Source organism: Sylvia atricapilla, chromosome 3, assembly GCF_009819655.1.
Source record: "Sylvia atricapilla isolate bSylAtr1 chromosome 3, bSylAtr1.pri, whole genome shotgun sequence".
In the NCBI taxonomy this organism is placed as follows: domain Eukaryota; kingdom Metazoa; phylum Chordata; class Aves; order Passeriformes; family Sylviidae; genus Sylvia; species Sylvia atricapilla.
In genome coordinates this window covers 84,641,038-84,668,860 of record NC_089142.1, presented here as the reverse complement: position 1 = coordinate 84,668,860, position 27,823 = coordinate 84,641,038, and the positions used below count along the sequence as shown (strand labels likewise).

Here is a 27,823-nt window from a genome sequence, read left to right as displayed (position 1 = left end):
CTGGAACAGGCTTCCCAGGGAAGTGGTCATGGCACCAAGCCCGCCTAAATTCTAGAGGCAATACTCTTGGGCACACGGGGCGACTCTTGGGGATGGTCTTGTGCAGGGTTAACAGTTAGATTCAGTGATGCTTGTGGGTCCATTTCAACTCAGGATATGCCGTGATTCTGTGAATCGCCCGACACCGCTGCCCCGGGGGTACACAGCGGTGACAACGAACGTGCAGGAAACCTCCCTCGTTACCCCCGCGCGCTCGCCTGAGGGGGGCGAACTACAACTCCCGGCGTGCAGCACGGCGCCGTCCGCCGCTCCGATTGGCTGCCTGCCCCCGCCCCTCCCGCGTGACGGCGCGGGGCTGTCGGCGGCGCCCCCCGCGCGCTGGGGCAGGGGAGCCGCATGGCGGCGGCGGCGTGGGGGCGGCTCGTGCGGGGGGCGCGCGGGGCGGTCTCGCGCCGCGCCTGCAGCAGCGGGGCGCGCGCCAGGGCCGCCTCGGCCGCCGCGCAGGTGAGCGGGGCCCGGGGAGCGCTCGGGGCCCGGGGAGCGCTCGGGGCCCGGGGAGCGCTCGGGGCCCGGGGAGCGCTCGGGGCCCGGGGAGCGCTCGCGGCCGGCGGCGGGCGGGGGGCGCCGGGGGGCGAGCACGGCGGGGACGCCCGAGGTCGCCTTTGGGACTTGGAGCCCCTGAGAAGATGCGTTTCCTGGATGCTCTGGTAACCGTGGCGGCGCCTGGCGGGGTGACCAGGGGGCTTGGGCACCGCGGGGGGGGGCTGCCGGCGCGTTCCAGGGAAATGCAACCTGTCCATATCCCGGTGATTTGTGCGGTGAACGGGACCTGATTATGTGTAGGGGAGAGGGAAGAGTCAACAAAACACAGTAGTACATAATGCTATGTCCTGCTTTTGTTGAAATGTCACCCTTACTTTGGAAGTACGTGGGACACCCGGTCTCATGGACCGAGCCGGTTCTGTGCCCCTGCCCAGCCAAAGGAGAGATTACACAACGCTCTTTGATCAGCCCGGGTCAAAACCCGAGTGGTTTGGCAGCTTTCGGTGGTTGTGCTCCGATGGTCATGCGAACTTCGCACTGAGCCTGTTTGTTCTGGTGCTGGCGCCAGGTCAGCTCAGGTGTTGCTCTGATACAGCTTCTCCCGGTTTAACTTTTGGTCCCTCGGGGGGATTCGGTCTCTTGGTGCTGGACAGGAGAAAAAGCTGCGCAGAAGGGCAAAGGCTCTGTAACTCTCTAGCAGAAATAGGGCATGGCACACAGGAATCCCAGCTGGGACATGATTTATTGAATTATTTTCAATTGCAGGGCTGGCTTTAACAAACAGAAAATAAGCTAAAGCTACTAGTGACAGACTCTGTGTCTCCAGAATTGAATCTATTCACTGCCGCTTATTTACAGGAAACCAAATGGCTTCGTGCATTGCTTTATTGAATGCTTACTTGACTCAGAAAACTAGAGTCTTATTATTGACTTTGTTTGTTTGTTTTCCTAGGCTATGAACATTTTTATACATTTTGATCAGAATTACTTTTCACTACTTTCTTTACATTGAGTAGCTTTAACAAATATTCAGGATTCCTTTTGAGAGAGCTTGATTACGACATCCATTTGAAACCCTACATCCCTTAGGGGCAAAAAGCCTCGGTAGCTGGAAGAATGGGATGGGGGATATGCATTTATGGCATAGTAAATATGAGAAGTGTGCCAGGGCACTGGCTCATATCCTGCAGGGCTTGAGAAGTGAACTAGTGTAAAAGCAAAGGCACTGCAGACTTAACAACTATACAGTGATAATATAAACATTGCTCCTTTCTGTTCTCAGTCTCCTGGGATTCATCTGTAGAGAGAAGCAATTAGTGTTACAGTCATAGGGGACAGTGAAATGTGCTTTCAAATAAGAGAACATTCAAACATTCGGAATAGTTGTGAATACTGCTTGAGTGTCTTCTGTGCTGGAACTGCTAGTATTCATGGGTTCTGTTTAGTTTCCTGAAGTTTCGGAAGGAGGTGTGTGCAAAGGGGAGAAGAGAGCACTAGACTGTATTTCAGTCCCCTTTAAAATGGTCATTCCAGCCATGGAAGGCAGAACTCTAACTCAGGCGGTTCAACTCAGCCTCCCACAGCTGGGAGGCTGTGTCCAAGGCCATCCATTGTAAGTCTTTCGGTTAGGTTGCAAACAGTGGGATCGGTACAGCTGCTGTACTAGCAGTGTGTGGTAAGCTATTTACTTGTTTGAATTTTGGCTTTTGAGACACAGTTGTCAGTCTCTGAGCACAGAGTGCACAGGGTGGAGTTCCTTTTTCTAAGACTAGAACAGAGCATGAAGCTATGGGCACTTTGAAAGCAACATTTTCATAGTTGTTCGATTGTGTGCAAGCATTTCTTTGGAATTTTTTTTGCTAGTTCACAGTTAACAAAGTTTGATGTCATCCTGCCATCTTGTACCCATGATAATATATTGTCCAGATTCTTTTTTTTAGTTAAAATTATCAGGTAGGTTGACCTATTTCTGCTACAAAACTGGAAATCAGCTTTTTTTATTTATTTATTTATTTTTAATTTTGCTATGGATGTATCATGTCCAGTAAGGGTCTTGATATGAAGTTTCATTTCATCTTTCTCCATCTGCTCTTGTAGATCCTGTAATCTAAACACAACCACCTGAAAATTTCTGTGGCCACAATGAAGCCTTCAGTGCTGGGATAAAGTGGAGAGTCCAGCTTGCCCAGAAAGACCTCACATGGCCTTCATTCCCAGCCAGTCGTGTCTGAAACTCTCTGTGTGCTGCTGCTCTGTTTTGTGGGTAGCTCCCTGGGCACTGCTCTCTGTGCCAGTACCCGCAAGTGTAGCCTGCTGTTTGGGGTCAGCTGTTGGGCAGCAGCTGCTGAGCCCTCACAAAAACATTTGTCTTGGACTTCTCAGCTCAGACCTCATTCTGGCACTTGGCCTACTTAGACCCGTTTCAGCCTCTGCGGTTGTCTGATTTCCAGGTTGAACCAAGGACATTATGTCACCACTTCCCTACAGACTTAAGATGCTAAAGGTGAGGCGTGAAAGAGAAGAGCTCTTGCTGAGTTGTGTTTGAGGCTGCAGCAGTGTTAGGTACTGCACTGAGACAGCAGTGCTGTCCATAAACCCAGCAGGATTGCAGGAGCTTGAAGAGCAGCACTAACATTGTCATGGGTACACAGGTTTTGGTACTCCCTGAGGCCTGTGCAGAAGTCTTTGCCAGCTTTACTCTTTTATTGTGCACAAATATCACTGGGGATTAAGTGAAGGTGGAAGAGTAGAGCAAAGATAGTACTTGATCGTCAGCTTGATTAGTAGATAAGAATTCTGTTGTCTGCCCCCTTGTGTTTAACTGAGCCTTTCTAGTATCTGTCACTTTGTGGTGTTCCTGGTGGTTATTGATACCTCTGCTGACAGCTTCCAATTTTGCTGCATTGTTAGAAGAGTTCTCCTGGAAATCACAGGTGAATTGTCAGGTCTGAAGGGTTGACAGCTTGTCAAAATATAGCTGCTAGGTGCAGTCAGCTAAGCTCTCATTCTTTCAGTACTAGTATGGAACATGTGATTGACAGCCCAGAGAATGAACCTGTTTTTTTCATGGATCAGATAAAGCACACTGTGACAAGGCATACTCCTCCCATGTGCAGAAGTGTCTCCTGTCTACTAAGGAGAGAGGGGAGTGGGAACTTGACTTATAGACATCCCTTCTGAGTGAAAAAAGTTATGTAATTGGGCACTGACATGTTAAAATAGTAGCAACCATCCACTTTTTCCTACTTCGGGGAACTGAATAACCCTTTTCCTGTAGCCTAGGAACTGTAGCAGGCTTTTGCTTTCTTCCGTTTCAGTAGCTCTCACAATGGCTGCTGGTGACGAGGTTCAACCTCAACCTATTCTTCCCCTTCAGAGAATCCTACTTACACAACAACCTGAGAGAATGCTTCATCCTTGCCCTGAGTTACCAGGAAGGCAGCTGAGGTTTCATTCATCTGATAATTGGCCTTTTCTGTGGTATTGATAGAAATACGAGTCAGTGCTGGGTGCAGTAGCAGTTTTGGTAGTACAGGATCCACCTCTGCTGGAGTTCAAGCTGATGGTACTGAGTTATGGGTATCTCCTAATTCCTCTGTGCTGAAATCTAATTGGTCAGAAACTGAATAGCTTAAAAATTCCATCTCCTGTCATTGTTCCCTCCCAGACAAATCCATTTCTCTACACAACAAGAAAATGATGGAAAGAAGTTCCAGTAGTGTAAAACATTTTTCTCTTCCCCATTCTAAAACCCACTACTTTGCACCAAGAGTTAGTTACTTCCAATAAAAACTTGAAAGTTTTTTACGCCAATTTATTGCTGAGTGCCTGTTCTTCTAATGCTGCTTCTTGGCAGTTCACTTTAGAATAGTTAATGAAGGGCAGTGTTACTCCTCTTACTTTAGCTACCTTTCCCATAGCAGCCATGCAGATGGATGGCAGACCAGCAACAGAACTGGTCTCCTGTGTCTCACTCCAGTGGTGGCTCCTTCTTGAAAACAGGAAATTATTTTAAGTGTATCACTATCTTTGAAAGTATGCAGTTTTGTCTTTCGTTACATAAAATCATTAAAGTGTCCCTCATTTGCCCCCACCTTTCTTCCAGGCAGGACAACTTTTCCTTTCCTTCCTTCCCTGTAATGCACACTCTTAAAACTGAGAGGCAGGAGGTTTATACTGTTCTGTCTTCAGGTGGAGTGTTAAGGAAGCCCAATCCTGAAAAAGATGCAGGAAAGAGTTACTGGGAAAGAAATAGCAGAGGAGGGCTCCCACAAGAGGGGCTCAGATAATTTTAATAAGCCTGGGAGTGCTTTACCTGTCAAATGTGAACACCTTTCCAAAATAATAGGAAGGATAACATCAGATATCCAACCAGGCCAGAAAGCAGCATGGTTTTCAAGAAAAAAAAAAACCCAAACTTTTTTGTGTTGTGTTTTTTCTGAGTTTGGCAGGTTTAAACTATCCTTCGATTTAGTCTGTTCAGGGCTGGATTTTCTGACTGAGGGAGATGAAGAAATGAAGTCTGGACATTTACCTGTGTTGTTTGAGTTAACCTGGCTTATATTTGGAGAAACACTTAACTTGCAGTAAGTGGAACAGAACTAGCATTTCTGTCAAAACAAGGGATTCCTAACTTGGGTTTTTTTGGTAACCTAAAGCTGTGCAGAGCTCTACAGCAACCAGCACATCCCTAGGCTGGAGCATTTTCTCGGGGTGTTTAAAAACCGGATGACTTGTTCAGCATGCTGCAGGAAGGGGAGGTGAAGGGAGGTGTGTGAGCAGTGGGTGTGGCTGCACTGTGGTTGCAAATTACACTTGAGTGCTGCAGGAGGGCAAGGCCAAGTCCTGGCAGGGCTGGTCTTGCACCCTGTACGCCTCTATTGTTGCAGCCTCTGAAACTGAAAGGGATTGCTTTCTTCTGGCAGAAAAGCAATTCCGTAGAAACTACTACTGCAGTTTTGTCGGGGGTAAACAGATGCTTTCTGGGCTTTGAAACAGCCACTTCGTATCTCCGTTGTCTCCTCTGGCTCCTCACTGCTATGGATATTCGTAGAGTAAGGTCTTCTTATCTTACCACAAAGCTGTTTGGACCAAGTGTAGTGGATTGTTTCAAGGTTAGGGAAAAGATTGTGCTGCCAAGAACGACTGCTCCTGCTTGTATGTTTAGCAGGAGCCTGGTGTTAGCACAGCTGGAAACAAAAGTGCTGCAGCTGCTGGTGGCTGAAGTTGGGTCTCTCCCCAGATGACCTTTGCTGTCTGGCTGATTTGATCACTGAGGGTCCTTTGTGGCTTACACCCATCCACAAATGTTTCTAGAATAAAATGTTTTGAGGAAGCATACCTGGGTGGTTTAACATTTCAGCTGGCCATTTCTAGATTCCTTGCAAGGACTGTGGGGAAATCCTGTGCAGGATTAGCTTCTTTTGTTACTAGTGATGACCAGAGCCAGGGAGCTGATGGCTGTGGCTATGTGTGTTCCTGCCCAGTCACTTGGCATCATCCCATACATTCTGATTTTATTATGTCCAGAGACTGCACAGATCTCTTTTTCACTGGGTGTGAGTCATTACTTTTGCTTAGGTATGCAGTTTAAATACCCACTAATGTGTCATTTTGTCTGGTTCCTAATTCTACATCCTAAATTTATGTCAAAACTTTATTTAGTCCTTTGCCTGCTGCAGACTATTGAGACTAGTCACCACAATTTCAACTTGAGGCACAGTTCTGCAGCTGATTCATGCACACACACATGGACTTTGTGGACACCATGTACACAGAAATGGTTTTGTATGGGCCTTTTCAGTAGATATGAAATACACTTTATATCCATGAATCTTTTATTTGTCTTCTGGTTTCCATGGCTGACTGTTAAATGTCTGTATGTGGTTAACTAACAAGGATCCAGTGAAGGTGGTTCCCCTAATTATTTTGTGTTCTTTGGTTTATTTTGTGGTGCTAGGCAGCTGGCCTCATTCATGAGTTCCTAAATTGACCTCCTATAAAATGTTAATTTAGCTCTGATGTAGTAGATGAAAATACTTAGCAGAGTTTGAATTACATTGGGTTTGGATATTTCATACGTAGTGCCTGAACCAAGTATCCACCAGCTGATAAAAGTATGTTGGTAAACTCTTGCTTTTCTGCAGTGCTGTGATAAGAGTTCATTCAGTTACTTAAAGTTTCACTTGAGATACCAAAATATTTTCCAGGTGTAGCAGAGTGGTTTCAGCTGTGCTTTACAGGTATAGAAAAGGAGAGCTAGAGCATTGTAATTGGAAAGTCACGTGCTAAAGGCAGTGGGACTCCCTGCATTTAGACCTTGCTATACTTAAACCATTCTGGCATTGATGCTACTGATATTTTTAAGTTACTTGGTATAAACTTGAACTGTATTCATTTGCAGCTGCTATTTGGATACCTAATGTGGTCATAGAAGCCTAGAATGGTTTAGGTTGGAAGGGGCCATCTAGTTCCAGCCCCCTGCCATAGGCAGGGATGCCTTGCACTAGACCAGCTTGCTCAAAGCCCATCCAACACTTCCAGGGATGGGGCATGCACAACTTCTCTGGGAAGCCTGTTCTAGTGCCTCACCACCCTCACAGTAAAGAATTTCTTCCTAATATCTATATCCACTTTTTTTCAGTATAAAACCATTCCTCTGTCCTGTCACTACAGGCCCTTGTAAGAAGTCCTTCTCCAGCTCTCCTGTAGTCCCCTTTAGATACTGGAAAGTGTTATAATGTCTCCTCAAAGCCATTTCCTACCCTGGCTGAGCAAATCCAGTTATCAGACTGTTTTTATTACAAGAGGTGCTCCAGCAGTCCTAGCAGTTTGTGGTCTCATCTGATCTTGCTCCAGCAGGTCCTCATCCTTCTTATGCCCTCATTCTAGATGGCAAATACTCGTACTTCCTAAAAATCATGTTGCTTTAGATTATACTATGTTGTGCTTAAAAAAAAAACCCAAAACTGTAAGTAGAAATCACTTGTAATATTTACTCCATGACAGTTAAAAAAGAAATTTTAAAAAAACTGATCTTTTTTTATTCAGTTTGAAGATGTGTTCAGAATCACTTCTCTTCCAGTTTCCCCGTGCCCTGCATTATTTGTCATCTTTTAACTGAGACAAGCCTTTTGGAAGTATTCTGTTATATGGGTTTAGGCAGGAAGACTTTGTTGGAAATGAAGACATGTGTCATGAAATATAATTGTGTATAGCGATAATTCAGCTTTGCTGTTAGCAAGAAGTTAATATTGCACAGGGAATATGGTAGGAGCACAAGCAGAGATGCAGTGTTTCATCAACTTCAGGTTTGCTTGTGGTGAAATGCAGAAAGGGCCCCTACTCTATAATTTCATTTACCCAAGGGCTGTAGTGAGCATAGCTGATCTTAGGTCATTGATTCTGGGAAGAGACAGGCAGTTGAACAAAACCACCCTCTATTCTGCACAAAAAGCCTGAAGCATCTGTGGCAAAGACCGGTATCTTAAAATGAACAGGGAAAATTGTAGAAATGGATTAAGGTAGGGTGGGAAACTTAATAAATGGCCACTTTTGACAATGGTTTTCCTTGGGCAGCTGTCTATGTGGGGAAGAACGGAATAATAATCATCAGTTGAGTTCAAAGTTGATATTTATACAGCAAGCTGACAGGGTAACTATTCAAATATTTAATACTTACTTGTTTTTATTACAGGAATTACAAAGCTCAGGAAGAGGACGCTTTGTACTAGAACATGCTGCTCCGTTCTCTGCTTTTTTGATGGACAGCTTTGGGCGACAGCACAATTACTTGCGAATTTCATTGACTGAGAAGTGCAACCTCAGGTGTAAGTGTCTGCTCTTTCTTTCCACAAAACTCTGCACATATTGTGCAAAGGCCAAGGTTTGAGTTAGGGTATCGTTGCTGTGTTGGCCCTGTGCTGTTTCTTATCTTTACAAAGTAATGATGAAGGACAGACAGAGCACAAACTTGGAGCAAGCCTAGGGATCTACCAGAGACAGGTGGAAGTGACAGATCTTTTATCAGACTTGGTGTGGTTTAGATAATGATGCTTGTGTGCCCAAAGTCAGTGAGCAGGAGAGCTCATACCTAGGCGTTCCCACAATTACGTCTGGAAAGTCTGTGGTTATGCTCCAGTGCTTGCTGGTCAAACTTGGTGTCAGTTTGAATGCAGGTTAGATAGAAATAAGGTTGTCTTTTTTTTCAGAATGGATCCGTTGTAATTTTGAGGCACATCAAATCAGTCTTGGGGTTTCCTCTGAAGTAAACCAGGAAATTTTTAGGAGATTGTAAAATTTTTGCGCAGTTGGTGTCATTTGACATCCATTAAAGACAGCTGCCCTTGGTGCATTTTTCTTATCAATATTGGATTAATTGTTGCAGGTTATTTTTTGCCTCATATTTCTGTAATCTTTGTTTCAGGTCAGTACTGTATGCCTGAGGAAGGTGTTCAGCTGACTCCAAAATCAGAGCTCCTAACTGCCCAGGAGATAATCACCTTAGCCAGACTGTTTGTGAAGGAAGGCGTGGAGAAGATCCGACTGACAGGTGGAGAGCCGCTCATCCGTCCCGATGTGGTGGATATTGTGGGTGAGTTCCAAATACAGTTAGTCTGGTTTTCTAGGTGGTTTTAGAGAAGCTGGCTACAATATCTCAGCTGCTGAATTGGGTTGAGGTATAAGTTAGGTTTACTTTCAGCAAGCTTTTCTCCAAAACTATAAATGATCTGTGAAATACCAGTAACGCTCAAAAATGTTAATGCTGGATTTCTGTTACCAGGGGTTTTTTTTTAATACACAAATTCAAGTTTTTTAGTTGTTTCAATGAACAGATGTAATTTGAAGCTGCTGTAGGAGACCATGCTATTCAGAGACTTGCTACAGTTCTTTAGATTATTTAAAAATCTTGTAACAGATGCATGTACATAAACTATGAGTCAGCATCTACACTTGCTGAAAGCTAAATTGTGTCCTGGGGACTGGTGAAAACATGCTTGAGACTTTCCTGAAGCAGCTGATAGTGGAATGTAGAATCCATCTCCTTTGAGATATTCAGAGTTTAAATAAGCACCGGATATAAACTCTGTGGTAGCTCTTTATTATTAGTAGTCTGAGGAGTACAAATCTGCATTAACAAAATCATTTTCCATGTGGTGGAGGATGGAATTGGATGACTTTTTATAACAGGTTTTTATACCCATTTCAAGAATGAAGTGGTGTAGAGTAGACCTGTTAGTTCATGTGTTAGGCAGTATACACAGCTTTTCTGGAGTCAACTGGGAGAAGTGCAGTTAAGGAAATTATTGGAGAATATATAAAAAAATTGTCTATTTAAGCAGATGCTCCTAATCCTAAAGGAAAATGTAGATGTAAAACGATTTACTTCATGGCTCATGTTTGACATACACGTTTTAGCTTCATGCTGTGGACTTACAGCATCTGTTCTGTTTCCTTTTCTAGTTGTTCGTTTTTGTCAGTTGCCTTTGCTTGTGCTGATTGGTGCAAAAGCAGTGACCAAAGGTCAGCAAACAAGTTTAATACAGATACGAGGAGAGTTACCAAGTTATGAAGTCTCTTTCATCCCTTTTAATTTTAGAAGTCAACAAGCCAAGAAACCAAGACACTGTGAAGGTTGCACCTGGTAGAGTGTTCTGACTGGTCCTTCTTAACTTGCTGGTGTTAGTGGAAAGCCTCCATCTCTAACTTCTCACAGTCGTCTACTGTCCAATTTGTTACTACAGGTGATTCCATATATTAGTGTTATTTCCAGTGCCTCATCCTGTATCTTGCCCTGTCTGATGAGGAAAAAGATGTATGGACATCAGCTGCTGCCTCTGCTGACCTAATCACCTGGTGCTACTTTTTTTTCCATTTTAAGCTGCAGAATGACATTAGTTTTATTTGGTATCTTTATGCATTTTGCATTTCTAGCAATGAAACCTGTATGGCACCTGGACTTTTTTTCCCAGTTGTTCTGAGGTTGAGCATTTTGTGAGTTTCGAGGCTATGAATAAAAGTAGTGATGTTCCCAAACTATCCTCTGGCTTCAGCATGTATACTTCACTCTCACAAAGATTAGGATGCTAGTGATAGCGAGTGTTAAATAATCTTTGGCAAAATTGAGCTAGTAGCACTTATCCTCTAAGAAGAGGTTATTCTTGGTCATTTGGGAGGACTTTGAGAGCTGAAAGCTAGGAAAAAAGAAATCTCTCTTAGTAAAGATTGCTCTTTCCCCACAACCTCATGTCTTCATGGAGCTCTTAATCATGTTCCAAAATGCTGCTGCTGTAAACTTCAGCATCTTTGCTGTGACCTGGCTTGACCCATTCCAGAGTTCTGGACTCAGCTTACAGTGAATATTTTGAAAGAGCTAAGAAATGAGATAAAGCAGAAATAAAGCCCTTATCAGCATGAACAAATAGAGGGAAAATAGTGAGGGAAGAAGGGACTATGAAATATTTTGCTGTAATTGCTGCTGCCTCAAGAGTAAGGGTTCTTCAAATATTTCTTAAACAATTAGGGTGGAAGTTATGAGGAAGGAAGATAAAACCAAAGTAAATTACTTTGCTGTGGCTCTGCTTCTGTGAGTTGTTTATGAGGGGTTTTTTTCTTATTTATTATTGTACTGATAACTGGAGGTTTGAAAGCTTGCTCTCTGGAGATCTGGTATGCTGAGGATTTCTGCATTTGGCTTATGAGGAGGCAGCTATTTTCTTAATCTTAATCTCATGATATTAACTGTTTCTTACACTGGTTTTTTTTTGGCCATTTTTTAGTGCCTTGCGTAAGCACGCTCCAGTCAGCCGGGCTACCACTGGTAATGGAAATATTTCCGTTGTCAAGTGCAAATGTTTTGTCCTTTTGGATGTTGTTGTCTTGGATTCTCTGTAATAGTCTAGTATGTTGACATTTTTCTGTTTAGTTAGGACTGCATGTGATATTTCTTTCATAAGTTTAAAGTTCTACTGCTGGCAGCTACCTCTGGGTTAGAACTGGTTTTTGGTAAAGCATTGTAGGACAAATGTTGCTAAATAAACAGTTAGGTCAGGTGTCAGTTGTGAAAGGGTTGGCTTGCTGCTTGTTAGTATTGCAGAACACAAAATTCAGTTTGCAAAGGTGGATGAGGAAAAGAAAGTGCACAAAATCAGAGGGTGCTTTTCAACAATAAAGCAGGTATTTAAGAAATGAAGAATAAAATTAGTGTGCATTTTAATAAAACAAAACTTTACCACCAGTTTCACTTGTAATAAATTGTTGTCTCATACCTTTTGAAATGAATTTGTGCTAAAATCAGTCTCTTAAACCAATACAGCTGGAAGAAGGCGGAAGCACTGAAGTATCCACATTTTCTTCACACCTTCAGTGATACTTTTTTCTCTGTATCACAAATCTTTTGGATTTTCTGTGTAACTTATAGTTTAAGTGTTCTTTTTACTTTTTATTTTCTAGGTCAGCTGTACAAGCTAGAAGGGCTGAAAACCATTGCTGTCACAACCAATGGGATCAACTTGACCAGACTGCTGCCCCGGCTGAAGGAGGCAGGACTGAATGCCATTAATATTAGCCTGGATACTTTGGTGCCAGCTAAATTTGAGTTCATTGTCCGAAGGAAAGGTACAAACTTGTCTTCTAAGGCAACTGTGTTAATATTTGCAGGAATGTCATGAGTTGCTTACAGTATCTTTCACAGTCAGTTACTTTGGGAGGGAAGTGAATGGCTGTCCTTCTGAGGCTGGGAAAAGTACTCTACACTAGATTATTCAGTAGTGGCTCCTTTTCCATCTTTCTGTAATGCTTAGCAGGTAGAGCCCCTTTTGTTGGAGCTGGTGAAATAGAAGATGCTCAAATCACCACAGTCATGTGGCTAGTCATATAATCTATAATTGGTTAGTCATAGCTCTCAAAAGGACTCTCGAAATCTTATTTTGGTTTTATGTGCTGCTCTTCTTTAATACTGCTAAAAAAACTCAGATGCTTCTGTTGTTCCATCTGGGGACAAAGATGCTACAAGAACTGAACTTCTTGTCATGAATACTGGCAGTTTCTAGAAGTTATATTTAGGATGTGCTAGCACTGGTCTCACTTGAGGTTAGTGATGTTCTGTAAACTTTTTAATAGGAATAAACAAATATCATGCCTGAGGTAATTTGAGGAGGGCTGTTGGCTTTGTAACTGCAGTCCTACTGAGCAAATGATTGCAAGTAAAATTTAAAAAATGCTTGGATATGCCCAGTGTTACAGATTCTGGTTTAAATGAATCCTAAAGCTGATCATGGATCTCAGCTTCATAGTTGGGCTTCCTTCCAAACTAAAACTGATTTGCTGTTGTATCATTCTCTTCCTGTCCAGCAACATAACTTCAGTAGGCTGTGAACTTCTAATTCTGACAAAACCTCTAAGTAGCCACCAGATGGTGCAACAGCCTCAGATAGATGTAGGGAAAGGATGGTAGAAATCTGGAATGCTGTGAGAAGTAACGTCAACATTTGAATCATTGCTAGCAACAATTCTGCTGGCATGTGCAGAAAGGTGTCCATGTCAACAGTCTCTATGGGAGCACTAGTTCAGGTTTGTGTGTCGTTGTGCAAAAATCAGTTCCTGTCATAAAGCTGACTGGAGCGTTATCCATCCAGTGTAGAATATTGCATTGATCTGGTTGTGTCATGGCACAGTTGGCCCCTAGAGTGGTATTTGGGATTATTTAATCACAAACAGGTGTTGACTGTGCTCTTTCCTTCTGTGTGTTTGAGTATTATCTGGTTTGTGACATTCATTAGGAACAAGCTCTTCTTTTTGCCACTGAAGGGGCAAACCTGAGCCTCCAGCTTCCTGAATTACAAGGCCAGAGATCTTCATATCTGATTAGAAGCTGTTAGGAATCTGCTCCTTATAAAGTAAACTAAAAGTTATTAGGTGATGAGGGTAATTTTTCTTTATGTAAATGTTTTCTTCCACCCTTAAAGGAAAAAAGATCTTTACACCAACAAAGAGAGAAATTGTTCAACTGAGTGGCATAGGCAATGGACAGGGAAATTTCTATTACCGAGTATTTTTTAAGAGGAGAAAAAGTCTCCAAATCATAGATATTTTTTCTAAGCAGAGATCAGATAAAAATATTAACATTGAGTTCTATTGCTTTAAAGTTTTTTCTGGTGTTTTTTTTTTGTTTTTTTTTTTTTTTTTTTTTTTCCCCCCCCCCGAGGGTTTTTATTTAATAGGAGATTTCCAAGTATGGAATGAACAGAGAATAGAGTGCCTGCCCTACTGAGCTACCCTGTCTCCTTGGCAGTTCCAGAGGCAACAATATAGCTCTGTTAAGGTGAGAGGGATTCTTGGTCTTGGCCTCTTACAGGCTGATAACTTCTCTGGAAAGTAAAGGTGGCATCTGGTTATGGAGCTAACCAGGAACTTCAAAAACTTGGAATGTCTCTGTTTTGCTGGCAAGTCAATGTTGGAATTTAAGAAGAGGTAGAAAATGTGTATCTTTGCAGGTGCCCTGTATCACAGCTGCTTCTACTTGCAGATGGTTGGGATAGACAAAATGACTGTGAGATCATCAGAGATTTCACTGATGTGTAGAAGCACTTTAGAGTAATGCAATATTTCTACTTTTTCAATCTACCATATTCTAAGGGATGAACAAATGCAAAATGCTTTCATGCAGGTAGCCAGTCTAACCTGTTTTATGGCCTGTCCCTTTCTTTTTGTGTGTTTCATACAAGGAAAGTAAAGTAATGATGTACTTGAATTGTATCATTAAATGTCGGCTTGAAGCCTTCTTTCTTGTAAGGATTAATTGCTGGGGGTTCCATATAGGGGTTTTCTGGATGGCTCTAAGGTTCTCTGTACTATAAATCTGGCTAAAGTTGTGACTTCAGAAGAAATTAACTATGATGAAAGTATTGAAATTTTTCATTGAGTGAAAGAGGAGAAATGGTTGCTTCCTGGCCTTTTTAGTTACATTGAGTTTCTGCATTCTCTAATGCTGTGGCCACAGGTTAGATTTTCTGAGCAGTAGCAGAGATTTGTGATCCCATTCATGGCTCTGGGTTGTGCTTACAGCAGTGTGTCATTATCTCTGTTGCCACAATCTGCCTTCAGTCTTGCTTAATACGAATGAGATCTACCACAGGTGCTGGAAACTTCCTGGGCACATGCACAAGTAGGTGGTGATTGAGAAGGGTGACAAGCCATGGCTTCAGACAGTTGCTTACAAGAGTTATTTCACTATGTGAAATAACACTGCTCTTCACCACTCTTTGCAGCCAGGATTATTGTTAGAACTGGCTTATTAAATTTTATTTTCTGCTTTGCTATGTCCATGCTCTATGATGCCTTTACTAGCCAGAGCGCAGTGAAATCAAACTTTTGTCTCTTTAGTTTTCTTTTTACTGATTTTGAATGCATCCCATATTAAGTGTACACAGAATACTACTGAGTTATTGCTTTTTTCTGCTAAAGCACCTACAGAGTAATGAAGGTATGATCTGTTCACTAGAGAATCTTAGTTTCCAGTAGATCATAGATAGGAAAGGAGGGTGATGGACCTGTGCAGAAAAACATAGGACTAGGAGCAGCATGGGGATCGTCATGAAAACTTCTAAGACATACTGCCCCTGAGCTTCTGAGTAGTGAGCAGTCATTAGTTTCAGGAAGCCAGTTACATCTGTAGCCAGGGTTGAATAGGGAATCGAGGGCCTTTTTGTTGTTCCTAAACTCATTTCACCCCAAATGTATTTCAGAAAAATCCTCTTAAAATTCACTTAGCAACATTACTGTCTTATTCGGAACAGAGAAATCCCATCATTGTAGGAAAGACACAGGCCATTACTATAAAATAAATACTAATTTATTATTCTTTTTTCATTGCATCTGGAGGCAGTTCATAGATTCTTTCCACTCCCTTTCAGAAGAATGTAACACAAGTAAAGCTGAATTACAGGGAAGTGCAGAATCATATGCAAGTAATGCATGGATATCCAAAGAAGTAAAAAACCATACCAGTATTGTTGATTACTCAAATACCAGTTAAATATTGATCTCAATGACTTGAGCACAGTAACTTGGTAGGCTTTGGGGTTTGTGACCAGGGGTATAATTTAAGTCTCTTTATTTGCAGCTTTTCTTACTTGCAGCCCTGTCTACTGAATCAGATTTGTTTTTATTTGTCATCTCTTTGACTTGTACTAAATAACCACCTTCTGCATTCTGCTCTGAAACAACAAAAATTATTTTTCACTCTTTTTGTATCATAGGCTTTCACAAGGTAATGGAAGGAATCCACAAAGCCACCGAACTTGGCTACCGTCCTGTTAAGGTAAAGGCAGTGTTTATTTCCTCTCCAACTGTTGTGTTTCACCATACATACAGATCACCTGATAAACAATTTATTGTATTCCATGTCCCCACCCCATGAGTAATTTTTAGTAAAACTGGAGAAAAACTTGAAGATCACATCAAGAGGAAGATTCCTATCTCCTTGTGCAGCTGGGGGTGCAGGTCATACTCTGCTCACTAGTTTCAGGTGTGTGCTTTACCTGCAGGTGAACTGTGTGGTGATGCGAGGCTTCAATGAGGACGAAGTGCTGGACTTTGTGGATTTCACAAAGGATCTGCCTGTGGATGTGCGGTTCATAGAATACATGCCCTTTGATGGTAAGTACTGCTGCTTTGAGATCCTTCTTGGACAGAAGGGAGCTGATTGGTGGATATTCACCCCATAGCCTTGTCTCTAGAGGTTTTGGTAAGCTCTTTTAGGGAATTAGGAATTGCCTGAAGTTTTTTTACAGCTTTTCTTCTTCCCTCCATACTGTATAGAAGGACTGGTTGGGGCTGAGACACGTACAGCTGAAGTGACACTTACAGAGTGGTTCTCTGCTAATAAGGAAAATAAAATGCACAGTCTAAGGTTAGGCTGGTTTTCTTAATTCTAGGCAATAAATGGAACTTCAAGAAGATGGTAAGCTACAAAGAAATGCTTGATACAATTAAACAGCGATGGCCAGAATTGGAGAAATTACCCTGTGAGACTTCCAGCACAGCCAAGGTGAGATTGCAAGAGAACACGTAAAAAGTGCCCCCATTCCTTCCCAAAAGTGCCCCAAATCCCCAAATTCTCCCAAGTTCAGCATTGATATTTGACTGCCAAAGTAATAAATACACAGTGTGGTAACTCTTGGGTTTTGGTCAAGCTGCCTGCATGAGGCTTGATGCTTACGAGTCCTAGTCATAATCTGTACCTTTATAAATACAGTGTGTTTTCTAGGTGTATTTTCAGTCAGATACGAAGAATGCCAGGCCTGTATCCTGTATTTATGGCTTTTGAAACTTTTGTCAGTCTATGTCTGCACATTAACAATCCTGATGGAAGAGTTGTTCAGTGAAAAAACTACTGCTTTAAAGTGTACAGTGCCAAATGGGGAGTTTCTAGCTCGTGCTCCCTGCAGGCATCACCTGTTAGTTGATAACTGCAACAGCAAACGTTTAACAAGTTTGAGAATTTCTAGAAACAGGGCAGAATAGACTGGAACACCACCTGAATCAACTGATTTTGCTTTTATTTTTTATTTGATATGATCCTAGGACTGAAGAAAATCTCTGTTAAAATAGATTTTCTGGTCTTTAGGCAAGTGGAGCAGTAAAAGCTAGGAGTCCGTATTTGACTTTTTTTTTTTTCTCTGCACTTCTTTAGAGTTACAAGGTGCCACATTTCCAGGGACAAATCAGCTTTATCACCTCCATGTCAGAGCACTTCTGTGGATCCTGCAATCGGCTGAGGATAACAGCAGATGGGAACCTAAAGGTAGGTTGGTAATGAAATAGGATTCTTTTCATGCAGTGAAAATAGCGTTGAAATTCATGCCCTAAAAGTAGCTGGGATATAAAGACTCACAATTATTACCAGCTAGCTCCTGTTATTTGTCTTGTATGTATTCTTGTTTCGTCTTGTCAGGCTGTTAGGGAGATGTTACATCATCTTTTTTTTGGTTTCTCTGTTTTGCTACCATAGTTAACTTCAGTTGTAGAACATGGTTGTAAGGCCAGTAAATATAAACATTTATTCTAATCTTTGATTCAAAATCATCTTAAACATGTGACAAACAGATGATTTCCCATTTAAAAAGGGTCCAAGCAGCTGTGAGGGCTTGGCTTTTGCATTTCACAAGGATCCTGTCTTGTTTCCCAAACAACTTGTAACTCTTCTCCTTCAAGAGCAGCCTCTACATTTGCTCAATGACTGTAGAACAAGGAGGGATAACCATTTCCTGCCACGTTGATACTGGCAGTTTCTGGGGGAAAATTAAAGTTTTCAATTAAAAATTGGCACTTATGCATTGTCACCTGATATTGACAACAGCTGTGCTGCTGCCTAACATCAGATGACCGAGGCAGCCTGAAGGCCCAATGGGCTTAGGCTGCATAAACATCGCAGGCTGTCTGCGTGTACATGAGGAGAGATAAAGAAAACAATCTCCATAAATGTTCCCTTCAGTAGGGTAGGCCTCTTCAAAACTCTTCACTCTGAGGTTAGTACAAATTCTTGTAAAAGTAATTTATTCTTTCTCATTTGTCCTCCTCTGCTTCCTTCGGTTGACTGCAGGTGTGCCTTTTTGGGAATTCAGAAGTGTCCTTGAGGGATCACCTACGGTCGGGTGCTTCAGAGGAGGAGTTGATTCAAATCATTGGAGCAGCAGTGGGCAGAAAAAAGAAACAGCATGCTGGTATGTTTTTTGTACTAGAGAAATAACAGCAGTGGTAGGGAAATAAGTGTCCTGGTACTTGTAACCTTCCATTAGAATATAAGCTGCCTTGAAAGCCTTTTGGACTGATTTTGTTCTCAAATAGATGCAAATACCACAGCTCAACAACAGCAAAGTGTAAAGCTAAGTAGTTGTACTGGATCCCTTTTTTTTATAATTAGTTTGCTGTAAAAGGACTGAATTGAGCTGTTGATCCGAGTACTGCATTAACATACTTTTAGAAGTGACAAATGTCTTTTTTGCCATGCAGGACTTCGTGGGTACTCATCTAGTGCTCTGCAAAAGGTCATGACAGAGACTCCATGATGATGCAGTCACATTATCAAGCTATATTCATCTTTTCTGAATTTTTATTGATATAAACATTCACATATGAACCTAACTGAATTTTTGTTATCTGACTCCAGCTGGGAATGCTGACCTCTTGTACATGAACTGGCTTTATAATCATGGATTAGTCCCCTATACACTAAAAATATGCTTTGGCCCTTTTGTTTTCTTACAGAGTAACAGTAGTAGTTTTCCTTTTTTTTTTTTTCCCCCTAGCATGTGAAACAAATTTAAAGGTAGCTTTTAAATCTAGGCATAGACTGACTTGCAAAGGACATTGGTCTGACCCAGATAAAACAGGGCCTTATAAACCTAAGGGAAGGCGTGGAGGGATTGGTTCCTTTATTTGTTCCTTTATTTTATGTATGATTTCTGGTTTGGGAAAGGAGGGAGTGGTTGGGGAACAGTCTACTGAAGTCATTTTGCCATCAGCAGCATTTACCTGACATTCTTCTCCCACTTTGTGTTAATCTCATTATTGTCGCAGAGGCCTTCTGCGATTGAATTTCTTTGAACTGAAACAATTGTTAACAGCTTATCTATAGTACTAGAACAGTCAAATACTATTGTAAAAGACAAGATAGTCTCAAACAGATTGAATTCTGTAGTGGGCAGACTGTAATTCACATTATGGCAAGCTTTCTGGGAAAGGGTTCTGCATTGTGATAGACCCATAGCATCTGGATACCTGGAGACCCAGGCTGCTATAGTTTTAAATAATACTGCACTGGATTCCCCTTTTTCCAGTTCCTTTGGTCTTTACTGAGCTTTGTTTTTCCTAGTATTATGCAGGTTGCACTGTGAAGAGCAAAAAACCTAATATGTAAACCAGATGCATGACTTAACACCTAAAAAGCCAGGATTTTTATGTGTTCCTTATTTTATTTCTAGGCATGTTTAACATTTCCCAGATGAAAAACCGGCCAATGGTCCTGATTGGTGGGTGACAAATCAGTACGTAAAAAACATGCAATGATTTTGTTTGGTTTCTGTCTTTGGGGGAGCAGAGTAGCTTGTGGTTCTGCTTTCAGTTTAGGCAAAGTTAACATGCTGAAGTGGAAGAGGAGGAAAGGTTTAGTGTCCCTACCAAGCCTTACCCAGTTTTCCAATTGAAAGCCCTGGTTTTGTTTTCTCTAATTATGACAGTTCATTACATTCTCCAAAGGGATAATCCACTTTCCTACCTTATTTCCTATAAGCTTCCTTTGCACTTAAGTAGAACAGTATAGTTACTTATAAGACAGTTTGAGGTGAGTTTTGACCATATTGCCATATAAATATAAAGGACATAGAATAGAGTTTTATCTATGGATTAAGAAATTCAGCTTCGTTTATAACATATATAGAGCCATCAAGCTGACAGAAATGCAAGTGTTCCTACCTCATTACTACTTCAGAATCTGAGATGTGGGCTTCATTCTTTTGAAATTGCCTCTTTTTGCTGCTGATTCTCAGAACACAACCATGAAAGACCTATGAACCAAGAGCCTTTCCTTTCCTTCTAATGTCTATTGAAGCTATTTGCTAGCTCCCCCTCCTGTCTGAAGCTCTGTTCGTGCATGATGTTGCACTCCCGTGGTTCTCTTACTCATTTTTAACATCTCCTTCAGTATGATTTTACTTCCATGCCTATGTTTACCTATTCTGTAAGATAGCTGTCTTTCCATAGACCATAAGAAATGGTTACAAGAGTTAGCTTTGTGAGATTAATTGCACGATGTTCCCTTGTTTCTTATCAACAAGGTGTGGGAAAAGAAAAAACAAACAAGGGTGAAACACATAAACATTATGTTTCAAATCCAAACTCTCATCCTCCTATTAATGTTTTGGAGCAGGGTTGGCTGCTGGGCGGCTTAAAACACAGGCTTTAAAACAGGTACCCTTGGGGAAGGGAACATGCATTAATTTGCAGGTCTTTGCAACAGGTGATATAATAACAATTACTCTATTTTTAAACCAAACCCCAAGGGCTTGTACTTTATTTGCCTTTATTAGGAAATAGGATCCACTGAGATCTTTAACGTAGGTCTTCTCTGGAAATGTTTTTCACTTGGTGCCCCACTTTAAAGGGCTATCATTTTCCATGTTGACTGGTGCAAGCTTCTGCTTTTACTCACTTGTATTTGGCCACTTTGCTGCATTGTGTTCCAGAAAAGGGGTAAGGAGGACCTTTTGTTTAAAATGTGTATCGACTTGCTGCATGAGGAAAAAATTTTGTTAGGGTTTTTTTGGTTTTTTGTTTTTTGGTGGTTTTTTGGGGTTTTTTGTTTGTTTGTTTGTTTGTTTGTTTGTTTTTTTAAGATGAAAAATACTATATTAAACTCTTGACTGCTCACTGGGATCTAAATAATTTTTCAAGTTGTGTTTGAATGAATTCCCACACTCCAAAGTTAGCATTCATAGCAATGTTTGGATGTCTACAGAGCAGATCAATCCAACTTCCTTTTGAAAAGTGCTTTAACAGTGTCTTACATGCAGTGAAAGAGGCAGCCTGTCCAGGTCCTCCTCCTTCAGCTGTTCCATCTCCCTTTGAGACTGACTGCTGGCAGTCATCGCATCAATGGAGAGACTGGAGATGAGTGGAGAGTATCCCACTGTGACACATGGGGAATCATTAGGAGATTTCCTAATTGTGTTTTGAATTAGTTACAAACTTCAAATAATGCTGGCGTGCAAGTAGTCAGCGGGGGAGTGTGTGTATGGAATTAATCTAATGAAATTTAATGAATGCTGTGGAAATCACTAATTGGTTTTGCTAGACCCAGTAAGCCAAACCTGGCATCTTCCCTGCACTGCTGTTGTCCAATCCTTTGCCAAATGGTTTGTATCTTATTTCCCTTAATCAAAATATTCCTTTCGGCAGGTTCTTCTTCTCCTGGGTTCACTTCAGTTACGGGAATTTCCTTATTAATTTAACTATCTCCTGCCTTCTTTTCTCCCCCTGAAATTGTGCTAGTTGGAAGCTGACACAATTAAGCTTGAGGTGCAGTAGTAGAATATAACAAGATGGAAATTGTCAGATGGCTTCAATATATGGTGCAGAAAACTGTTTTGGTTTTGTTTGTTTGGGGGTTTTTCTGTAGGTGTATGAGCAATTTGGGTGCAAATAGAGATGATTAGGTACAACTTCAAAAAGTGTAGGTTGCTCAGAAAAGCAAAGATGCTTTGCACTCAGTACTGTCTCTTAGTGCCTGTTTACTTCCCAACTCTACTTGAGCAGACTTTTCTCCCTGCTCCCACCCACATGTGTTTATGCTGTGGAAAGAGGTACTTGTCTGCTTTTGCAGTCTGGCTTCTCCTGCAAACAGGACACTTTCACAGGGGTTTAGCTTCAGCTTTAAAGCTAATCGAGGAATCCAGGAGAACAGATTGCTTTGAGTTCCTAGGTTTTGAAAGGAATATTCAGGTTAGGCCCCACTATGAAAAGAGAGAACAAAAGAGGAATAAGAAAAATAATTTCCTGTGTTCTTCTAAAGCAGAGCAGTGTTGCACTCAGTACATTTATGTCTATTTAATCCCATTCCTCTGAGGTAAACACATGCTTTCAAATTTGCAGGAATCCTAATTTTCATGGGTAAGCCATCAGCTGTAGATGAAAAAAGGCCTTTGCCTGAATTTAGGTTGTTGCAGTGATTATAATAATGAAATCTATGGATGATTTAAGCTTCAGGAATTGGTACTTTTAGACCAGTGTGTGGATGAAAATGATGCTAAGTGCATCAGTCTTGTTTTAATAGAGGCTGGGACTGACAAGGAAGAGTTTCCTGGGTTTGTTTTTAAAAAGAGATGGAGGAGCACAATGAAACCTTTGGCCATAGACTGTGTTGGTTACTATCATGTGGACAGTCCCTGGGCAGCAAAGGTAGCTCAGCAATGTGCAGGGGGGCAGGAAGTTGTTTTGGTGCACCTGTGGATAGGCTGAAAGGGAGTCCTTAAATATCAGAGCTACCAAAGGAGGTTATTGAACACAACCTAATTCCACATTTCTCAGAGCAGAGAGAGGAGGAGCTTCAGAAAAAGAGAACCATGCTTATTAGTGGTGCTGTTAAACCAGAGCTTAGCCACTTACCTCTATACTGCTTTCTTTACTTACAAAATATTTTGTTCACTTTTATGTGAAAGAGACTCCTTCTGTCTTCACACTTGGCATTTAGCCCAATGCAAATGCCAAAACCAAAGGATTAAATGGTAAAAAGGGACAGGAGGGCTTACTACCTCTCTGCCAGCTGGGAGCTCTGCCAGCTGAACTTGGACCATGCTTCTGAGTAGATACAAAATATATCTGTCAGTGAGGGAACTGTGGTTTTTCCTAGTGCTTAAACTTCAGCTGTCATTAACGTGTTAAGAGCTGGCAATAATATGAGATGTTCCCATCACCCTCTGAGCTTGTAGACAGTGTAGTTGCAGTGCTTCTGGTCCCTGCTGTCCTCAAGTGCTGGCATGACCCTTCCCTGCAGAAGGAGATGAAAGGAGGAAGTGCAGCCGCCTGTGCTGGCAGGGAGCTGTTTGGAAAGGCAGAGTTGAGAATCTGAGTGTAAGAATTTCCTATTAACCCAGCCAGGCTTTTGAAAAAAGGTTGGTGTTGGGATGGTCCCAAAAGTATGCTGAGATACAGTGATTCACTTTTCTTCAGAACTGATGCTTTGATAAGCTTTCTTGGCTGCTGTTTCCCAAAAGGTGTTCATACTTTCAGAAGGTTTTTTCTTTTTGTTATGGACCTTGAAATGAGTGATCCGAGTCTTGACATTTGTAATAGCAAACCAGGAAATGCAGGGAACTGATGAGAGAAAAGGAACTTGAGGAAAAAAGTGGATATTTTCAGGCTTATTGAGGTTTTTACAACACAAGAAGTCCCAAGCAGTGCTCTGACAGGGTTCTCAGCTGCTACAGGCAGCTTAGCTTTCCAGTTAGTAAGATGTTCTTCTCATGTTACTTTTTGGTTTTTTTTCCCCAGAGCTTGCATTGATGTCATTCCCACTATGCCAAGATGGCCTACAGAATCCCCCAAATTCAAAACAGTGGGGCCACACATTCAGCCATTTGACTTTGACAGCAAGTTTACCCAAACAAAAGGGAAAAGCATCAATGAAAAATAAACTCAGAGGACAACTTTTCCTGCCAGGATCTCACCCAGAGAAACAGTGGCACATAGCAATAGGAATTATACAAACCCAGCTGCGAGGCTACTGTGTCTTCCAGAAGGACCCAAGCTCAACATTTGATACAAAGTGCCTTGATGCTTCTGTTGGCCAAGTTCCTGTGGACTGTCAGTCCAAAGAGGCATGTTCAGGATCTGAATTCCATACCAGGGATTCAGGATCTTGCACCAAGGTACCTCCTGCCTCTGACAACTTGACTCACACTGATGAGGAAGGACGGGCCACAATGGTTGATGTTGGAGGGAAGCCAGATTCCAGAAGAAGTGCTGTTGCTGGTGCCGTGGTCCTCCTGGGGGAGAAGGCATTCAGGATGGTGAGGCAAAACCAGGTGAAGAAAGGGGATGTGCTGGCAGTCGCTCAAATTGCAGGAATTCAGGGAGCCAAGCTGACCAGCCAGTTGATCCCATTGTGTCACAACATCCCTCTGTACCATGTTGAGGTGTCTCTGAGCCTGGATGAGGCCAGGCATGCAGTGGTGATTCGCAGCGCCTGTCACACCTGGGGGAGGACAGGTGTGGAGATGGAGGCTCTCACAGCTGCCAGCCTGGCTGCGCTGACAGTGTATGACATGTGCAAAGCAGTCACTCATGACATCGTCATCCAAGAGCTGAAGTTGCTTAGTAAGACAGGTGGGCAGAGGGGAGACTTCTCAAGGGCCTAGGTAATACCCAGATACCTCCAGCCCTCCAAGTGACCACTGCTCCTGTTCAGCCTCTTCTGGAAGTCCTTCTGCTCAGCTGGTGGGCTTGGAGACCTTAGCAGGTGTGTACAGTACAGCAACCCCATGCCTCCACCATTGCCTTACTCTGTCAGCTCACTGCTGGGTGAACAGTGGAGCCCCTTATGCCTGTTGAAAACCATGTGTATTTTCTAGAGGACAGATTTCTCTACTCTGCCAGTACTTCCATTTCAGTGTCCTCATGATGAGATTGAGAAAAGATTCCTCTTTATACCACAGAGGTTTTTGGTTTATGGTTTGTTTTTTTTTTTTTTTTCCTTTGTGCTGTGAAATACACCTGCTGTCATCACACCGTGCAATTGTAAGCTCTGGAAATGAAGCCACTGCCTAAAGTGCTGTTACTTGGCAACTATTTTTAAGTCAAGGATTAAGATTTCAGAACTGTGTCCGTCCATCTTTCCCTGTGACCTCCTTCATTGAATATAGAGGGTGACAGTGAGAAGAACATAGCTGGGGAACTTCACCATACAGCAGAGATTATAAAACATGGAACAGTCAGAGTCAAGGGGCAGCTCCCATCCCTTTGCAGTGCTACTGCTTCCCTTCACAGTATCTGAGAATGGATGAGTAGGATTGAAAATGACAACAGTAGGTCACCTGGTCCAACCTCCCTGCTCAGGCACCCAGAGCACATGGCACAGGGTTGTGTCCAGACTGGAATATCTCCTGTGAGGGAGCCTCTGTAACTTCTCTCAATAATCTCAGTGCTGAGTCACATGCAGAGTAAAGAAACTCAGGTCGAACTTCCTGTGCATCAGTTTCTGCCCCTTGCCTCTTGTACTGTTGCACAGCACCATCAAGAGGAGCCTGACTCCATATTCTTGGCATCGCCCCCTTAGACGCTGATATACATTGAGACATCAGTCATCTCTTTTGGATGCTGAACAGGCCCAGCTCCCTCATCCTTTCCTCATAAGAAAGACACCTGCAAGTGGGAAATATCCACATATCCACTTCAAAAGGAAAAAAAAAAAAAAAAAAAGGCACCTGCCCAGTTTTCTGCCTTGTGCTCTGTAAAACATGATGCAGAAAGAGGATTTCTGGGTTTGGAAGAATTATTTTTTCTGATCTGAAAATACGTTAACAATGTTAAAAGCATGTTCCAGCATTTTGACCTTAGCACTGAAATACATGGATGCCCTGTTTGCATGCTTAAGGGATTAATTTTGCCATGCACAGAAGTAAGTATTAGGCTCTTCTTGACTCTAGAAAGAGATGTCGCTCCAAGCCCTAGAAGACTGCCAAATTTTTAATGCCAAATTTTAATGCTGTGGTGCAGCTCGTAGTAACCACCAACCTGCATAAAACAGATTTTAATACTAGTGGCCACTTGGAAAATTAAGGTAGTTATTGTTGCCTCTGCCAGAGTGTTTTCCTGCATGTTTCGCTGATTTGCTTTTCATGAAGTCTTCTGGCCTTGGAGTACCTAAGGGTCCCCATAAATGTAGCAGTGGCTAGTCATGTAGCAATAATTAGCTTTGGTAATTAACTGTCCTAGGTAAGAAATTACTCAGCATTCTTGTTAATATTAATGTCTGCTTTTCAAATGTTAATTTAAGTGCTCTAAACAGGGTGTTACTGGTTGCTTATGGCTAATGTGAAGCTACACATGATTCAAGGTGCTCCCTCCATACACACAGGGTTGAAGACAACTCTAGTAAGGTCAAAGATATTACCAGAAAATCATCTTAAGAGGTTAAAGTACTGTGAGCGCCCACACTGCCACGCACATCCTGCTCACGTAAAGTAAGCACAGGTCTCAGATGAGGAGGCAATAGGTTTTACTACAGATCTCATATACCAGCTGCAACTCTTTCCATTGCAGGTGCATTGATTCTTTGTTGTCACTGTGAGATAAGGTAGATAGAGTGACAGACCTAGCAGCTATAGCTGAAAGGGAAAGAAATCTGAAAAGCTTGGTGCCCAAAATCCATAAGTATTTGTATATCAATGATGTGGTTTAGGAATGGTATTCCCCAATTTAGTGTTCCACTCTCACTCACTCCTCCCTCCCTGTGGTGGGCTGGAGAGGAGGATTGGAGGCACAGTAGGTAAATATCATGGGTTCAGATAAGAAAAATTTACTGGAAACTGCAATGGAATAAGAAAATGAGCAGCAAAACCTTCAATAATAGAGGGAACAGGCACTATGTGACCACTCCCTTACTGGAAGAGACCCCTTCCCTGGTCCCCATAATAACCCCTCATGCTGTTAGCCATGCTCTTGGCTCCTGCAAAAATTAATCATGTCCTGGCATGACAACCAGAACAATCTACTACATTGATTATTCCAGTCTTGACTCCCTGTCATTCCCAGGAGTGTAGCTAGCGCTGCCATACTGACACTGACAATCCCACCCAATCCTGCAAATACAAGAGATTCCTTTCATCTGTGGAACTGCTGTGCCCATAGCACAAAAGTTTCCTTAGCTCAACATGGAAACAAAGTGCTAGGAAAAGGAAGCACACGTGTAACCTGCTAAGTCAACTGACTGACACAAGCACTTGCCTCCGCTCACCATGCCCAACACACCCTGCCCTCCTGGCCCACCCCCAGGCTCTAGCTAATTTTGAAAATGAAAAAGAAACTCGATGTACTCAGTAGTAGTAAAATACTGCTTTGGGCATATGATTCTTTGGTTTCTGAGAAGTGTGCTGTCCTGCTGTAGAGCTCGCACAAAGGACTCAGGGCCATACCAGGGACTACTGAGCACTTGCACGACCACCACGCACATCTCGCTTCTTACGCACATTTCACTACTTCCTTGGTCTGAGAGTGGCTGGAAGTGCAGGGCAAAGTGACTTCAGTGCCATTTTATGCTCATGTTACATTATCAAGTCTTTAAACTATGCACATTTATATGCACATTTAGCGAGAGAAATGGGTTGAGAGCACTCTCCGTTTCTGTGGTGCTGGGTGGGCCATGGTGTAATATATGTTGATGAACTGACTACTTTTTGGAGGCTTGCTTTTTTTTTGTCCAGTGCATTTTTAATAAATTCTAGTTGCAATGGAATGTGGTTTGCATTACTTCGAATGTCTTTATTTGTCTATGTTTTAACCCAAAAGCTATGAATAGTTACCTTGGGACAAGCAACAAGACAGACTTCGCAAGTTGTATGATTAGTCAGCAATTAGCAAAGGATCAGTCATAGTAACTTACTACTATAAAGAATCTATTTTTTTTTTCTGTTGAGTGAAACTTATTTTAATCTGTCTGTTCTTAGATTATGTAATCCCATGAGTTTAACATCTCTTGTTATCCCAGCTTCTCCCACATGCCTGTTCT

The 27,823-nt window shown here is 42.2% G+C and overlaps 1 protein-coding gene across 3 annotated transcripts; it reads left to right on the top strand.

Moving 5' to 3' along the window:
• The first annotated feature begins 352 nt into the window (after positions 1–352).
• On the top strand, positions 353–27,550 carry MOCS1 (molybdenum cofactor synthesis 1). 3 transcript variants are annotated; one of them, XM_066316034.1, is made up of 11 exons: positions 353–504; positions 8,240–8,372; positions 8,969–9,136; positions 11,995–12,159; positions 15,801–15,862; positions 16,089–16,200; positions 16,479–16,591; positions 17,237–17,347; positions 18,146–18,266; positions 19,527–19,574; positions 23,590–27,550. In XM_066316034.1, the coding sequence occupies exons 1-11, from the start codon at positions 397–399 to the stop codon at positions 24,453–24,455; spliced, it is 2,007 nt and encodes a 668-aa protein (XP_066172131.1). In that variant the 5' UTR covers positions 353–396; the 3' UTR covers positions 24,456–27,550. The 3 variants fall into 3 exon arrangements, with proteins under 3 accessions (XP_066172131.1, XP_066172134.1, XP_066172133.1); XM_066316037.1 differs by having other exon boundaries at positions 19,527–19,589; positions 23,590–23,714; XM_066316036.1 differs by lacking the exon at positions 19,527–19,574.
• Positions 27,551–27,823: the final 273 nt, after the last annotated feature.

Bases quoted from the DNA above. Each gene is read 5' to 3' on its own strand.
- MOCS1 (XM_066316034.1), top strand. From the start codon at position 397: ATGGCGGCGGCGGCGTGGGGGCGGCTCGTGCGGGGGGCGCGCGGGGCG. The intron at 505-8,239 runs GTGAGCGGGGCC...TTTTTATTACAG, and splicing joins CCGCCTCGGCCGCCGCGCAG to GAATTACAAAGCTCAGGAAG. The intron at 19,575-23,589 runs GTGGGTGACAAA...TTTTTTCCCCAG, and splicing joins CCGGCCAATGGTCCTGATTG to AGCTTGCATTGATGTCATTC.